At 47.8% G+C, this 16,190-nt stretch overlaps 7 protein-coding genes across 7 annotated transcripts; 1 reads left to right on the forward strand and 6 right to left on the reverse strand.

Annotated features, from left to right (window-relative positions):
* Positions 1-361: 361 nt before the first annotated feature.
* On the reverse strand, positions 362-2,355 carry L199_003710 (uncharacterized protein; the record flags this gene model as incomplete). Its single annotated transcript, XM_064889439.1, has 7 exons — positions 362-538; positions 602-1,195; positions 1,256-1,647; positions 1,713-1,817; positions 1,916-2,029; positions 2,090-2,208; positions 2,267-2,355. 7 exons carry the CDS (start codon positions 2,353-2,355, stop codon positions 362-364), a joined length of 1,590 nt encoding a protein of 529 aa, XP_064745511.1.
* A 1,424-nt stretch (positions 2,356-3,779) lies between these two features.
* Positions 3,780-5,340, reverse strand: L199_003711 (uncharacterized protein; the record flags this gene model as incomplete). The annotated part of the gene is made up of 7 exons (XM_064889440.1): positions 3,780-3,929; positions 4,007-4,092; positions 4,149-4,283; positions 4,342-4,481; positions 4,535-4,848; positions 4,914-5,042; positions 5,101-5,340. The coding sequence occupies 7 exons, from the start codon at positions 5,338-5,340 to the stop codon at positions 3,780-3,782; spliced, it is 1,194 nt and encodes a 397-aa protein (XP_064745512.1).
* Positions 5,341-5,985: 645 nt separating this feature from the next.
* Positions 5,986-7,483, reverse strand: L199_003712 (uncharacterized protein; the record flags this gene model as incomplete). The annotated part of the gene is made up of 6 exons (XM_064889441.1): positions 5,986-6,144; positions 6,205-6,290; positions 6,344-6,809; positions 6,872-6,994; positions 7,050-7,178; positions 7,238-7,483. 6 exons carry the CDS (start codon positions 7,481-7,483, stop codon positions 5,986-5,988), a joined length of 1,209 nt encoding a protein of 402 aa, XP_064745513.1.
* A 581-nt stretch (positions 7,484-8,064) lies between these two features.
* L199_003713 (uncharacterized protein) lies at positions 8,065-9,101 on the reverse strand (the record flags this gene model as incomplete). The annotated part of the gene is made up of 5 exons (XM_064889442.1): positions 8,065-8,327; positions 8,392-8,627; positions 8,687-8,813; positions 8,874-8,898; positions 8,949-9,101. The coding sequence occupies 5 exons, from the start codon at positions 9,099-9,101 to the stop codon at positions 8,065-8,067; spliced, it is 804 nt and encodes a 267-aa protein (XP_064745514.1).
* Positions 9,102-9,616: 515 nt separating this feature from the next.
* L199_003714 (uncharacterized protein) lies at positions 9,617-12,188 on the reverse strand (the record flags this gene model as incomplete). The annotated part of the gene is made up of 11 exons (XM_064889443.1): positions 9,617-9,858; positions 9,919-10,096; positions 10,151-10,326; positions 10,379-10,545; positions 10,616-10,710; positions 10,765-11,086; positions 11,144-11,204; positions 11,294-11,575; positions 11,634-11,763; positions 11,828-11,918; positions 11,980-12,188. 11 exons carry the CDS (start codon positions 12,186-12,188, stop codon positions 9,617-9,619), a joined length of 1,953 nt encoding a protein of 650 aa, XP_064745515.1.
* A 973-nt stretch (positions 12,189-13,161) lies between these two features.
* On the forward strand, positions 13,162-14,826 carry L199_003715 (uncharacterized protein; the record flags this gene model as incomplete). The annotated part of the gene is made up of 11 exons (XM_064889444.1): positions 13,162-13,223; positions 13,280-13,421; positions 13,487-13,542; positions 13,610-13,702; positions 13,753-13,827; positions 13,883-13,968; positions 14,028-14,116; positions 14,186-14,246; positions 14,299-14,382; positions 14,449-14,546; positions 14,620-14,826. The coding sequence occupies 11 exons, from the start codon at positions 13,162-13,164 to the stop codon at positions 14,824-14,826; spliced, it is 1,053 nt and encodes a 350-aa protein (XP_064745516.1).
* A 430-nt stretch (positions 14,827-15,256) lies between these two features.
* Positions 15,257-15,907, reverse strand: L199_003716 (uncharacterized protein; the record flags this gene model as incomplete). Its single annotated transcript, XM_064889445.1, has 1 exon — positions 15,257-15,907. One exon carries the CDS (start codon positions 15,905-15,907, stop codon positions 15,257-15,259), a length of 651 nt encoding a protein of 216 aa, XP_064745517.1.
* Positions 15,908-16,190: the final 283 nt, after the last annotated feature.

The following is a 16,190-nucleotide window of genomic DNA, read 5'->3' on the forward strand; positions in this document are numbered from 1 at the left end:
TGTACGTCGTTGATACAGGTATCTGGTTATTAATGAGGGCATGGGCATGGGCACGAGCAAAGTATGCATAGCAAGAGTACTTGCAAAATCCAATCATCTCCGAGTATAACAACTATATATCCAAAATCGAGATCGAGCTCTACTCTACAAATCTTTCCTTCATTTTCTTTCTTCGTTTCCCACAGCTCATATCTTACTTGATATCAAGCGTATACAATAAGCAGCCAATTTCCGAGACAAATAGACACACACAGAAATATATCAATATAGATCACTTCTGCCATTGAAGATCCAACAAATACGGAGCTAATCCTGATACCGAACCAACAACGCCCCGTTATACCAGATCGTCACTAGCATTTTAGTACTTCTGGTCCTCGACCTCAACGACGTTGTGAGCGACATCAGAGTCCTTTCCAGTCTCGACATCGGGGTGCATAGCAGCAGCAGCATTGTGACTCTCGAGGTTGGCGATTTGAGCACCGACACCAGTGGTGACGACACCCTTGTATTGCCATCCCCATCTGAATCGTGGTTTCTGCGAGATTGAAATATCAGCTGAAAGTACACGTATGAGAATTTTCAGGTCATGCTGACTCACTTCGAAGAGTTCGTCGACTTCTTCCAAAGATCTTCCCCTCAATTCGGGAAGGAGGAAGATGGCGTATAAGAGACCGATACCGGCGATACCAGCGAAGAGGTATCCGATATCTGCGTGGATGCTCTTCATGATGTAAGGGGTGAAGAAGGCAGTCAAGAAGGACCATAAGACATCGTGGAACGCTCCAATCATCATCAACTTCTTTCTCATCCTGACACCACCCATCTCAGTGGTGACGATGAACGAGTGCGTCGCGAAAGCGACTTTAGTCGAGAAGATGAGGAGGATGAAAGATGCGACGGTGATGTTCTGCTTTTGAGGGTTGGTCGTTATGTCGGAAGCACCTCCGAATGCAGCGATAAGACAATCCCAAAGTACGACCAAAAAGGAACCGATGATACAAAGGGGTCTTCGACCAATCGTATCGGTAGAGAGAATCGTCATCAACGAACCAATGGCACCGAATAAGTTGACAATGATACCATAGATGAAGGACTTGTTACCCAGACCAGCATCAACCAAGAAGGAGGGACCATAAGCGTTGTAGAACTGATTACCGCCTGCTTCGTAGGCCATGAACATGATGGAGGCGTACTACGACATAGTAACATCAGCGTACGGCCCGACATGAGGATTGAGAACCTTTGAACTTACGATTGTTCGTCTCCAGTATGGACCCGAGAAGAGCTCCATCCATGATCCTTGACTGATGGAGTTGGAGTATGCGATAGCAGATTTGATAGCCTCGATTTCAGCTTCAGGAATACCAGCATCGACATCATGTTGATTTCGCAGTCTTCTCAGGTTATGAAGCGCTTCTTCCTCTCTGCCTTTGGTCAAGAGCCACCTTGGAGATTCGACGGTGAAGAAGATCAGACTGAGACCGATGAGTGAAGGGATACCTTGAAGGGTGATTGGGATGATCCATCCAACCTTGCCTTGAGTGTTCGCGAAAGCTCTGGCGACACCACTGGTCAACATACCCACACTAGATTGCAAGGGTACGAATAGACCGGCGAAGAACCCTCGCAATGGGGCAGGCGCGACTAGAAGTGATACAGTGTCAGGATTCTTGCCTCCAGACATATACTCAGCGCAAATGATGACTCACCTTCAGCACTGTACGATGGGATGACGGCCTCGATGAGACCAATGGTAACATATGTGAGAACTCGACCGATAGTGAATTGGATCCATTCTTTAGAAGTAAGTTCGACTGAAATGAGACAAGTGATCGTCAGTCCGGATCCTCCATGAACGGTGAAACCGAAAATGAGACCTTGACTGAGACACGGCCGAAAAGATAGCACTCACTGACTACAGCAATGAGCTGTACGACACAGAGGCAGACGAACATCATCTTGAAACCGTATCGCTCAGTAGCAGGTTCGAAGATGAAAACACCGACCATTCGACCGAGATAGACGACTGTATAGTAGGCATGTCAGCAATCGTGAGACTATGCCTCACCTGCGTAATGATACGCACCAGAGTTCATGATCGATTTTCTGTTCGTCGAGAGAATCATTTTGCCTGCGGCATTCCGCTCTCCGAATTCGTTCAAGAAAGCTGGCATCGCCTGCAAGTTACCGAAGGTACCGGTATCACTGTATGACAAGCTCAGTTAATCCGTCTTCACAAGGCAAAACTAGATATGTGACTCACAGACCGAAGGTAAAATCGGCAGTCGCGAATGTCAATATGCAGAACATCAACATTGGGGTGACTGAACGCCAGTCAGCGAGAGAAGGCATGATGTACGAGTCTTTCTTTGCTGTTGGTGAGAGGTGAGAAGGATGAGTTGGTATGTATGGATAGGAAGGATTCGATGGCGATGTAGATCCGTATCTTCATGATATACATATATATATATATCTTCACGACCACAGAGATGATATGCAAGTCCGAGTTCACGTGAATGGCATTCCGAGCACCTTGGACCCGAGATGGAATGACGCTGTTCTTATTGAATTTTCCCTTCGGTAGGTCGGGTCAGATAAGAACCGGTGTTGATAAGCCGGACAATAGGCCTATAGATGGGTATGCTTGTTTGATCGATGGCATGAAAGGTGGGTTGCTTTGATTGAGCGGTCTGTCTGAGATCTCTTCTCAATCCCAAGAGCAAATCAGGTGATCGTGATTCGCTCCTTGTCCCGAGTTTTCAGCAGTCCCTGGTCACAGCCATGTACTCGGGTCTTCGGTTGTCCCAAACACCCCTGAACGAGACCCAAACCCTGAGAGGCGTCTACTTCCCAGATAAGTTATCTTTACCCGAATTCGAGTGTCCTCTGTTACAGCATGCCAAGGAGCGACTGCGAGTAGCTCTGCATGGGTAACAGCGATAAGCTATTATTGGCATCGATAAGCTTTCTGACTGCTTCTGAGGGAGTCAGCGCAGAGGACACAATGAACGATACCATGTGGCAGTTTTGGGTCAGGGTTTCTATCCACCTATCTAGATGATGTCTTGCAACACATCATGGGGAGCTTCTTAGCTATCCTGCATTGGAAAGAAGCTCATACAGTGGCATGCAATTGGTTTCACGCTCACCTCCTTGTTAGGCTCAACGCATACCAACGAGATGTTCTATCGTTATCGTAAGTCTCCTCATGAAGGCGGATAAGTGGGAGACGATACCCTTGTCCCGAACTTCCTGTGAGGGAACTCTGGGGGATCCTCGGCTTAGCAATAGGGTTATGCGCGGTGGAATCTTCATCACATGATAAGGATGCTTACGAGACCAATCATCGGGCTTTGAACACGAATTAACAAGATGTGACGACCTGCGAGAACTTCCAGGCATAGTAAACCAGATAAGGACTACAGAAAGACGCTGACTCTGGGTCGAGGATTAGCGGCTGTTGATAGGGGCCCGTTCAAAGCTCTTGCGGCGCATTCTAGTATTCCGAGATGGGTACACATCGCTCAGGCATCTATCTTGCAATACCACCAGAACAACGTTTCAGAGACCAGGAATGAAGGATAAGATGGAGAGGAAGGTGTTGCCATCCAGCCCTTCGACGGACGGCCACAAGGGCTGTGGGCTGTCCTAGTGTCTTGTCCTGTTAACAACGCCGATTGTTCCATTTGTAAAGCTTAGTACATGTAGAGAAACTGTTGCATAATCATTCATAACACCTTGTACAACGGAACTGAAACAGCTACAAGAGGATCACTCTATGCAGGAAGTAGAATTTTCACACCAAGGTACTCCCGTTGGATATGTTTGGCACCATTGATTATGACGATAGTGTCGTTGGGAGCTGCATCGGTGGGGTGATGAGAGTCAGCGATTTGAATTTCTCGCCACTGTCTGTTTGTGGGGACCTGCATGAAACGTTGGAGTCAGCGAAACTCATGCTGCTTCGCTCTTCGATGCGGTCGGGAAGCCTTGGATCACTTACGGGAACGCCTTTGTCACGAAGTCTCTTGAATTCTCGGTAAGCTCCCTGGGAATCAATACAACCTTCTCGCTGTAGTAACGGTGATTCTACAATTGCGTTCCCGTCAGCGCAGCTCATTGCATCTTGAGCGGCGGGAACATACCATAAGCAGGCTCCATCCGAAGATCCCCTTCAGAAGCTTGGAAGAGAACAAGCGAGAGTCTTTCTTCGTTACGTTGATCCTCAGGAGGGTCAACTACCCGGTGTCTCGTCGCTCGGAAGTGGCCACCCGATACCACTGAAGAGGTAGCTTATTAGTTCAGGTGATCATACAAGTCCGGAGCCGGAGCACTCACGCTCTAGGGTTTCACCGATGTTGATGACCAAAGCCCCAGGGGTGTATGGTACGTATCTCCATTTCTCGTCTCTACCCCAGATCTGCAGAGATGAGATTGGTACTGAGAACAACATGGTGGTAGTTCCGTAATCACAGTGACTGGAGCTGCAATCAGCCTCCGTTACATTCGCCTGTCGCGAAGCCCTACTCACCCGTTCATTCTTGTACCACCGGCCCTTCTGGAAAGATCGTCATCGGCAGGATAGTATAGAGCTTGTCTGAAATAACCTTGACCTACGGGGCCTTGCTTGGATTGAACTCGGTCCCACAAGAAATCGTCTGGGAGCTCGAGGACTTTGGAGAGAAGTTTGAGAAGCCTTCTGTTGACAGAGTAAGTCAGGTAGTTGCAGAAAGCGACGATCTCATCCCAGAAAGGGTGCATGCAGGTAGGTACCCTGTCCATGGACTCGAATTGTGGTGCGTAGTAGTTGAAGTGTTCAATTCCGTCTGGCGCACCCTTGTCTCTCTGTCATTGCAGGAAAGGGTCTTTGAGCGACCAGGCCTTGAACTGCGACTGTGTAATGAACTCACTCTCCATCCGAAACGAGGCTTCCAGCCTGCAAAAGTACCTGTCTCATCTGGGTTCCAGTGAAGTCGCTCTTTGTCTTCCTCGCTCATGTATCTGTGCAGATATTGAGCGATACTGAATTGTCTGTTGAGCTGTTGACGAGATGGCTGTCAGCACTACTTCGAAATCAACAAGATAAAGGAAACTCACTTGGTCATAAGAAACCCCATAATCAGTCAAAAAAATGAACCCATCTACTCGGATGGCTTCTCTACAGGTATCAACGAGCTGTTGAACGACCTTCGGGTCAGGGCTGTCCAAGAGTGACAATTCAATTGTTCTTAGTTTAGCCCAGTCAATGTCAAGTTTACTGGTGGGAGGGGGCACCCATTTCTCGACAAAGGGTTTACCGGGCAAGTCGGCAGCTGGTGGGTTAAATGGTTCGGCCATTGTGAGGTTTGTTCTGATGAATGATAGAAGATGCTGGGGTGACTTGAGTCTCGAGATAATCAGCGATTGGCTTATATATGCAACTGATACTTTATCGAACAATGAACTCGGGTCATGACAAAAGTCGAGCTCAGTATCTCGCATGATCCAGCTCGAAATCAACTTCACTTCCTCACTCTACTTTCCACGGTCCAAGCTGCCGAGCTCCGCCCGAGAGACGCATATCTATGGGGATCCCAGGTTGTAGGCGACATCGGCTACCTAGTATCCAAACGGACCTGAGAGTCACGTTGATGATGGTGATCGATGTCTTGTCGGGACTTCGGGCTCTGTGAGCCACGTAAAGCTTTCACGTCCCTATTTGAACCCAGAAACGACGCAGATCCTCTGATAAGCGTGACACGTAAACATGTGGAGCTCCTGTGACTGAGATAAGGAGATGTCCTGGATCTAAAATGGCGGACAAAGAACACGAATGGGCGGAGCTCAGGCACGCCGAAATTCGGTACAACACGGCATTTTCGTCTGTCCATCAAACTGATAGCAAAAGAGTTCAGAACTACAGGCAGATTCCGATAGAGAGCCACTTCAACAACCGATGCATAGCTATAGGAGACATTACACGTGTACAAACAATATACAACACTATACGGGGAGAACCACTCTTACCCCTAAGAGCTCTCTCTCAGTCACGAGCTTGCCATCGATGATAGCTTGATCCTTCCCGACAGATTGCGAGACTGGGTCAAGAGGATCAGGTGCCTTAGCGATGTTGATTTCTCGCCATTGTCGGTTTGTTGGGATCTATTGGTCATGCAAACAGAGTCAGCAGCTGTCGTGCGGGAACCACCACCAGTCGCTTACCGGGACACCTTGATCCATGACCCGTTTGAACTCCCTGTATAGACCTTGAGAGTCAACGCATCCTTCTCGTTTGATCAATGGAGAGCCTACAGTAGGTTATCAGCCGCTGAACATCATTTCGGGAGTTGTAGCGACTCACTATCTACAGGTGTCATTCTGAGATCTCCGACACTTGAGTTAAACAGCACTAAGGATAATCTTTCCTCGTGCGCTTGATCAGCAGGTGGTTGATAGACCCTATGTCTCGTGGCCTTGAAGTGACCACCGGAAACGATCTCCAAAGTCTCTCCAATGTTGATGACCAGAGCACCAGGCTTGTAAGGAACGTAGTGCCATTGCTCATCTGTTCCCCATATTTGCAGGCAGGAGATCGGGACGGAGAACAAAAGAGTTGTGGTACCGAAATCGTTGTGACCCAGCATTCTCATACCTTTACCGGCTTTAATGGTTGCGTCGTCCACTGGCGAGTAGAGAGCGTGTCTGAAATAACCTTCGCCAGATGGACTTCCTTTTGACTGGACGTTATCCCACAGGTAATCATCGGGGAGTTCGAGAACTCGAGAGAATAGAGTGAGCAGTCTTCGGTTTACCGAGGTTGTAAGATACTTGACGGTAACCTGTCAGCCCAATGTATTTCGAGGACCAACGGGAGCGAAGAGGCACTCACAGTGGCAAAAGCTTCAATCTCGTCAGCGAAAGGAAGGAGTACTTTTGGCCAGAGATTGTGATCAGCCCATTCAGGTGGATAAAAGTTGAACTGTTCATAGAAGTCGGGGGTACCTCGTTCTCTCTGCAAGGTGTGTATCAGCTTGAGTCATCAAGGGAAGCCTGGCAATGGATCTCACCTTGAACCCATAAGGATGTTTATATCCTTCCCAAGTACCTCGCTCTTCTGGATGGAACAGCAATCGCTGTTTCTCTTCATCAGAGAAGTTTCTGAAAAGGTACTGAGCAATGGCGAATTGTCTGTGTAGCTGTGCACGATTTCAGCTTTCAGTTCATAAGCGCAATGAGCTATTCAGATGCAACGTACCTGCTCGAGCGAAACACCGTAGTTCTCCAAAAATAGGAAGCCGTCTTCCCGAATAGCTTCTTTAACTTTCTGTACGAGATCCTCTTGTACCTTGGGATCGGGGGAGTCAAGCAGAGATAGATCAACGGAATGAAGTTCAGCGAAGTTGTGAGTCTCCTTGGTAGGTGGTGGCGGCACCCATTTTGGGACGTGAGGCTTTCCTGGGAGATCCGGCGAAGGGGGATTGAAAGGAGCAGCAGGAGCCATTGTGGTGAAGTGGTGGTGTACGGTGCAATCAATGCGTGGAACAGTTTCCTTTCTAAATGATATGCGATGGTCTTAAGTAGCTGAGTTCGTGAGTTCTTATCGGAAGGCAGAGCTGGGTTCCTCTTCAAGCATCCTTTCCCAGGCGAATGAAGGTTGTCCTCCCGGACCGACACCATTGTGCAACGACTGATCACAGGACTACGTATGTAAGTTGAGCTCGGGATATCGCGATGGTTAGTAGTTCTCCTGAGGATCATTTGTTATTGTGTTGGACGGGCGGAGTAAACCTTATTGGGAGGACGGTGAATGGTGCCTAGGAGGAGTAATCTTTATCGGACTTGTGTTCCCTAGAGGAACACCCTTGTATCGACGGCGATAATGTCACAACAAGTGGTATAACTACCATGCGGGAACGGATTCAATCGTGTCCTGTCAGGGAGAAGACCTCAAGATGTCCGCCGTAGTGAGATATCTCATGTATTGCGTTGAATACCTTGGCATATTCCGGCTGAATACTGTACGTTGCATCCTCCGATCGCATTTTCACCTAGCTACACGATACAGTCTATGGATCTACTGATCTAGCCTCTGACAACGTTAACTTGCTCAGTGAACCATTCTTTCAAGATCTTTGAATCACTCCCTACGGCTAGACAGTCGAAGTCCTTGGCAGCGTCCTTGGCTTGTTGTCCGTTATATACAAGTTTAGAAACCCATTTACCGTGCTTCTTAGCAGCTTTGACCACCTTATCGATAGCTTCCAGGAAGACCGGTTCGGTGTATTTGGCGGGTGCATAGCCAAGTAGTGACATTGCCAGATCGTTAGGACCGATGAAGATCATATCTGTGTGCCCATCAGTCATGATCACGATATATTACTGTGTACAAGTGGAAGTCCGTTCACTCACCAACACCATCGACAGCGCATATCGATTCTACGTTTTCTACTCCTTCCTTAGTCTCGATTTGTACGATGGTCAACAAAGTCTCGTTGCACTGCTTGTTGTATTCGGGGATAGGCACCCCGAAGGCATATCCTGGGAAAGGTGAACCTTGACCTCTCAATCCTCTTGGAGGAAGCTTGGAGTATTTGACGACCGCAGCGGCCTCTTCAGCAGTGTTGATCATTGGTATCATCAGACCACTACAAATGAAACGACCTGTCAGCGATACACTGCGTTATCAAGAAAGGGGGTCACGTACTGAGCTCCGGTGTCCAAAGCTCGCTTGATCAGATCTGGATGAGGACTTCTAATTCGGATGATAGGGGAGCATCCGTTGAAAGCGATACCTGCAACCGCATTGTGCATTTGATCGTCACCGACGTGACCTACACCACACGAGTCAGCTTCACGACAGAGGGAAAAGTTGACGAAGGAGAGGAGCTTACCATGCTCGCAATCCACAATGACGGCCTACACAGGTAATCAGCCAGATTCACAGGAGGTTTCACAGCTTGACTCACATCCAAGCCTGTCGACGAGACGATTTGTGCTAATCGGACACTGGGAAGCCCTATAAAAGTCATCAAAGCTGTATCACCAGTCCTGAGCTGGTTGAGCAGCTTGAGACGAGGATTCGACACTGTGGTGTTGTGAGCGTTGGGCCAGGAAGACATGACGGTGTTGAGGTCTTGATTGGGGTTGTGGACGAAGCTGAGGATATGGATGGGCTGGGTTCAGACAGAAGATAGATATTTGATGTGACATCGTGATGGCGGTCTGCCTTCTTAAGTATAGAACCTTGCACGGTCTGATCTACCGGCCTTTTCCGTTCATGTGGATGTCAAAACCTCATTGTCCACTTAGATTATTCTCATTGCATACCGACAGAGGATTGAAAGAGGACAAAAAGAGGACAATCGATGTTGCGATGTCACTTGACTTCGCTGAACCGAGTTTCCGAGTTGATAGGACACGTGGAGATAACACTTCACCAAGGCGCAGGGTGCACTAAATTCTGGCCCTGACCTCTCAGTGTTGCGTCTGTTAGAAGCATCTGAGTTTCTATAGTGAATATTCCATGCGACGAATACTAGTTGCGAGCTGGCGAACTATCACATTCCGTTATCCAAGCGATAACAAATATAGATATCAAAATCCATTATTCGTAAACGATACAAATTACATGATGCTACAAATTCATTTCCGTCATCCAGTTACTGATGGTAGCCGGTATCCAGGGAAATACTAAGGCTTGTTCTGTCTTGAGGATTTCTACTGTTTTCGAGATAGCATCGCGAGGTAGATGCATGAGTGATCGATTCGGTCCACATTCCGCCCAACTCTGTATGCTCTGAATACCGGTGTCTAACATGACCGCAGCTAAGGGATCACCAGAACGCAGACCTTTGGCTTGTACAAGCAGACAGCTCACTGCAAGAGCGAGTGTCAGTCAGGCAATAGAATAATTCATGTGATGTGAACAAGACTCACGAAACGGGTGTATGAGCATTGACCAGATATCCAAGTAATACTGCCCCGAGCCACTGACCCAATTTATCGCTGCTGTCGATCTACTCTGTAAGTCTTCCATCATCTTTGCTGGCGGTCGATATGTCAGATTGGGCGGTATAGGAGCAGTAGGCCAAAAGAATGGTTGAAGGAACGTATACTGGGATCCGTGTCAGTACAAAATGATTATTTTCCAGAATATATCTCAACTCACTAGTACTGAGACCGCCAGAAGACTCAAAATGGAAGCTGCCTCTGGGGTTTCCAGTCGGAATGAGTATGGCCACTGAGCGGGAAGCCCTTCTACCCATGCTTCAAAATCTCTCTGCCACAATAATAGCTTGAGATCTTCAGCTCGTGCGAGTCCAGCAGGTGTACCAGTCAGGTGATCTACAAATAGAGGTATAAGCTCCAAAAAATTAATGGAGACTTGTACACTCACATGCTCTGCCTAACAACTCCGCCAAACGTGTCATAGCAAGATGGAACATGAAACATGGTGTTAGAGTGAGGTCCGGCTCTACGACATGATCTGGATAGGAGAAGGGGAGAGGTGCATCTGCATGAGACAGATCGAGACTGGGCATCTGACCCTGTCGAACCGAGCACCTGCAGGTGAGCAGAAGGGTTGTTAATATCAATCGACGGATGAAACATGATGGTATATAAGGACACCCACCATCGATCTGCTATGATACAAGCACCCCAGACTCGAGCTCGACGATGCAGATGAGAAACCGCAGCGAAGGTGGGTGACACATTACGATGCAGAGCCTATAGCAGTAAGGTGAGCATGTTTGCGCATAGAACCAGGTACATGAAACTTACGATTTCCGTAGCCATTCTAGTCGCGTTGTATACCGCCCTACCTGGCCTGCCAATCTCGTTTGCCAACACATCATTGACACTAAGCAGAAGTAAAAGCTGGACCGTAGATAGCGAGCTGGTGGAGAAGTCATGGGCATCCACAGCTGCATTGAGAGCTGATAGCAAGGACTCGCGAATGTTGGAGGGGACATCGCGTGACATAGCTGCAAGAGTGCATAACGCCAGGCGAGTTGCGCGAGGGGGCGGAGTTATTGGCGCTGATTCCGGATGATGGGTGATGAAAGTCTGTAGAAACTCTTCTGTCGGTCCCTCAGAGCCCAGACTGAGCGAGAATCGTAACGATTAGTTTTGCTCGGTGTCATTAATCCTGAAAACGTACCTCTCGTGGACTGAGACTACCGGCCACACAGGGATTATCCGAGTTTGGGCTTGATACATCACTAATGAACATGTATATGATTAGGTACAACTTGACGATGACAGGCTGTCATGGCATGAATGGAGGAGTCAGGCACTCTCGAAGACTCACATTTGTTCCACATCGTAATACCACCAATCTCTTCAACTACCTTATCATTGATTCTTGAAAAGGTAGGTGCGCTACTTGGATTGATCCGACGGTTCTGAGGAGAAACGGGTAGAGGCGAGCTAGCCATGTTCCCCCTGCTACCAACGAGGAATCCCGTGCCTTTGGCCCACTGAAAAACATCATATGATAGTTCTAATTTCTCTTCTAGATTGCGGAGTTGATCCAGGGCGAAAGGCGTGCCGGAGAAATGGTGATGGACTTGCTGAGAGAAAGATGTTGGACCTGAGGGGAGATAAGTGAGACTGCGGCTTCGTGACTACGATTGAAACTTTCCACTCACCCAGATATAGATGATCTGTTACAGTACCTGGAATCAAAGCCCTCGGTGATTCACTCATAGTCGCAGACTCATCCCTTGCTGATGATCCTCCGCCGCTCTTCTGCATTTTGGCTGCGCGTGGTCTTTCATCCTGAATTGAACTTATGGGGTCAGCTGAACGAACGCTGTGATTATGATTACACCGCTTGACCTACTGGCGGGGCTTCTGCAACTTTCATGCAGGGGATACCGAAGTTCTCGCAATGGGCACAAGAGCCTTGTTCGTTCCCATTGGTGTACTCGCATCTATTCGATGGTGACCGGTCAGGACAGCAGATTTTTACCAACTGAATCGACCCAGGCTCACCTTATCCTATGTTCTCTACAATAATCGCAAGCACGCCTTGTTCTCAGCCGTTTCGGTGGCCTTGTAGGTTGCGTCGCGTTGGACTGCGACTGTGTTTGTGACTGTGATTGTGAGCGATGATGTGATTGTGAATGAGGTTGCGGTAAAGGTTGCGATTGTATCTGTGGAGGGGTTGGTCTGCTAGGCCCTGCACCTGGTGTTGATACCATGGCATCGATGTTGAGATATTCCATTTTGTATCGTAAAGCTCAGATAATGGCTGGCAGTTGTTGTGCGAAGAAAGAGGTCAAAGCGATTGAGTTCTAGGTATATGAACACATCAATATCTTCATCCATCAGGTTTTCACAGGCAGGAAATCGATGAATACGCACAGAAGATCCTGAGGTACATGACATCCTCGCCGTGTACGTCGATCACATCTCAATGAATCCTCTCCGCGCAGACTATGATCAACTGACCCTTATCGACTTGCTGGCATGACGGCTCGAAGGTGAACATATTTGTGAAGTTGAGATAGCAAAAATCGTGAATGATCAGGTGGAGCTCATTTTGAAAAGCGGAGCTCACCTGGGTCCTTGATGTGGGATTCAAGTGGATAAAGACAAGGTGAGTACCCTGATGGGATTGTTTCGGCGAGGGCGTAAAGGCGTCGCATGCATCGGTATTGGGTCCTTTGTGCCATCTAATCGATTAGTCAAGAGCATACGAAATGAACCATAAGAGGGAAAGGTGATCAACGCTGTAGGTGCTATCAACAACCGCGTCCTTGGGCCAGGTGATATACGTACCCTATTGTGCACGCGCCAGCTTCCGTATTCCCATAGCAATGACATATATATTTACTTGGGCCTATGCCCAGAACGAATGCATTCCTTGACAGGATGGTCGACCCACTACTGTACCATACACATAAAAATACCATAGTCACATGCTTATCTGCATCCAATGGCTTAGCCCTCAATTCCAGTAATCTGCTCGGGAGTTCGGGTTCAAGTAACCAGCAACGCGACTGCCCTATCTACGTCGGACCGAGTATCGACCTGATAACACCTCTGGCCTAGGATGCTTGAGGTATTCCATGTTAAAAGACCCCATCTATCCGCCATGACAGCTTTAATTCCAGCAACTCACTATATCTCAACTCACTGAATCAAATAACACTCCACCAGACAGTCCTCACAATGCCCGCTGTTCCACCCGGCTCTTTGATCCTCGTTACTGGGGCATCCGGTTTCATCGCTTCGTGAGTCAGAAATCTGAGGACCTCTACATGATCCTGATTGATCTCTTGCCTGTCAGACATGTTGCCAAGGCTTTCCTCGATGAGGGGTACAACGTCAGAGGAACAGTCCGATCAGCTTCCAAGGGAGATTACCTCGTCAACTTGTTCAAAAACACAAAGGGAAAGTTTGAATATGTTATAGTTGGAGATATCGCCAAGGTTAGTCCGACACAAGAGACTCAACTTCCCCATCATCACGCTCTGTAGGCTGACAAATACCTCAGGAAGGGGCATTTGATGAAGCTGTGAAGGGGGTAGACGGTGTAGCGCATACCGCCAGGTGAGCTAGTTACCCTTACTGCTTGCCATCCATTCTCGCTTCTGACAGATTTTGCAATACACGACAGTCCCGTCACTTTCGCCGCTGAGCGGCCTGAGGATCTATTTGAGCCTTCAGTCAACGGCACTGTCAATGTCTTGAAAAGTATCAAGAAGAACAAGTAGGTCTTTTGTTCTAAGGTATTTGAAATCACTAACCGGAATATCTCAGCCCCGACATCGGTCGTATCGTCTACACCAGCTCCAGTGGCACAGTCAATGATCCAGAGATGCCTTGTCCTGTCCGGTGAGTTCATTATCGCTACGTAATACCATCCACATCTGACTGATCCTTGTCACAGATACGATGAGACAAGCTGGAACACTGTCAGTGTAGGAGTATGTGAGAAGTTAGGCAGTAAAGCGGATGGTGGCCATAAATACCGAGGTGGGTTATATATCGTGTCTTCTTCTTCGTTCTAGCCAATGCTGACGTATGAAATGCAGCCAGTAAAGTCTTGGCCGAAAAAGCATTCTGGAAATTCTTCGAAGTTGAGAAATCCAAGTTCGATGGAGCTACTATTCATCCTGTCATGGTGAGCTCGTGATTGCTTGGATCCCAAATGAGAAGTCATCGAAGCTGATCCACACTTGATACGTCGCAGACGTACGGGCCCATCATCCACCAATGTGATTCTCCTGAGAGCCTGAATGACTCGATCAATCGTGAGTGCGTCTCCAACTCTCTACTAGTCCAAAGCTGACACAACGTCCGCAGGTCGTATTTGGCCTTTTGTAAATGGTAAAAGGACCCAAAAGGACCTTCCAGAACCAGGGTCCAGTTTTGTAGACGTTCGAGATGGTCAGTAAATCCTTGCTTGCTACAGGCTCTTACGGCGAAGGCTGACCATTTGGCCTTCACGAATAGTCGCTCTCGTTCACGTTAGAGCCATGTCAGTGCCCGAAGCAAGTGGAGAGAGGTTCCTGGCTAGTAGTGAAAGATACAGCGGAAATGATGTTTGCGTCGTGAGTGTTCTCGATATCCGAGCTTCCTGATCATCAATCATCACATGAGATGCTGACTAGGATGCCTGGACAGATTTTGAACAAAGAATTCCCCCAATTACCCTACGTTCCTAAAGGCGATGATTCTCCGGGAGCCAGAGAACGAATCAACGCCGTGGCCAACTTCATGGACTCAGCCAAATCGCAAAAGATGTTAGGTATAAAATACCGGCCCATCGAAGAAGTTGTCAAGGATACCACTCAAAGTTTGATAGATAGATTCAACATCATTGCGAATTGAGAGATTGACGAGTAAATGGATTGGAGAATGAAGCACAGAGTCTCACAAAAGGCGGATAAACGCGGCAGCGAGGGAGCCACCTGTACACTATGGATGCCATGCATTCCGGTCAGATCGTGTGTCTCTCCTTCCACTGACAGCTATACGACCGATTGGACATGTTTGTGGACCTAGAGCTAGAGAGTACTGAGATCTATACATAAGAGTCGCATAATTCCCATAAAATGAACACAGGCCTGTCTGTGCTTTCCAACTATTTCTACAGCTCTCCATATCCTCATCGTTATCAGTGTCCGTTCCATACAAAGCGCCCAATAATCGTTTAACCTGAAAGTGATGTATTGACCCTGCAGCAGGTCAGCTCGTCAGAACCATAACATTGTACATCGAGCATAGAAACCCTCAATTAGATCTCAACCGTCCACGTACCTCAGTTTAGCCATGCAACTAGCCCGACCATCAGCCCAAGTACACTGTACCAAGAAGTATACGCTAATCCAGTTTCTGCTCCATTCCCCTTCTTTTCGATGTATCTATTGAAACCTTCTATCATTCCACCTTTTCTGACATCATCTGTCGCACAAACGTATGCAGCTTGAGAGTTGTTGACCGCATCTTGAGGGACATTATCACTGAAACATTGAATCCATTTGTTCATACTTTCCGGTACATTCCCTAACGAGTTTGACGATTGGTATCCTATGCCTTGGAGAGATTGCGATGACAGTGGATCGTATGCCATCGTGCACCAATGGATATTACCGACCTGTCCCGCATCCGCGGCGGTGGTGAGATTTCCGATCCGATAGTAGTCCCCGCGATCGGTACCGTTACCAAGAATGCTTTGCAATTCGGTTTCGTTAAGTGATCGGGCATTGCTCAGTGACTCTTCGACGAACGTACCGTTTACAGCGGAGCAGCAAGTGCTAGCTATAGTGATATTGGAGGGAACACAAGCTGCGAATTGATAACGGATTACATTGGGTGGCTCTCCAGGAAGAAAAGGATAAGCCCAAGTGATATTTTGAGATAGAGAAACGACATATCCGTAGCCAGCGGTGGAAGCGTTTTGAAGCTGCATGTTGCCAAAAGTCGCTGGATAACTGGTATGTATTTCTCTGCGAAAATAAACAAAAATAAAAATTGACGACTTTGCTTTTTTCGACTTATCGAACGGTAACAAGAGAAAGAGTTGAATGATGGCGGCTTGATCAACTGCTTATATATGTAGATATCGGTTCGGAGACACAAGGCGGTTATCAGATGATCATTTGTTGACCGCGGATCAACCTTTGTCCTGGCACACAGATTGTATAAACCCTGAGAAGACGATTCAGTACAAGTGATTGAGACTGACAAAACAA

This window comes from Kwoniella botswanensis, chromosome 1 (genome assembly GCF_036426115.1).
Source record: "Kwoniella botswanensis chromosome 1, complete sequence".
Lineage (NCBI taxonomy): Eukaryota > Fungi > Basidiomycota > Tremellomycetes > Tremellales > Cryptococcaceae > Kwoniella > Kwoniella botswanensis.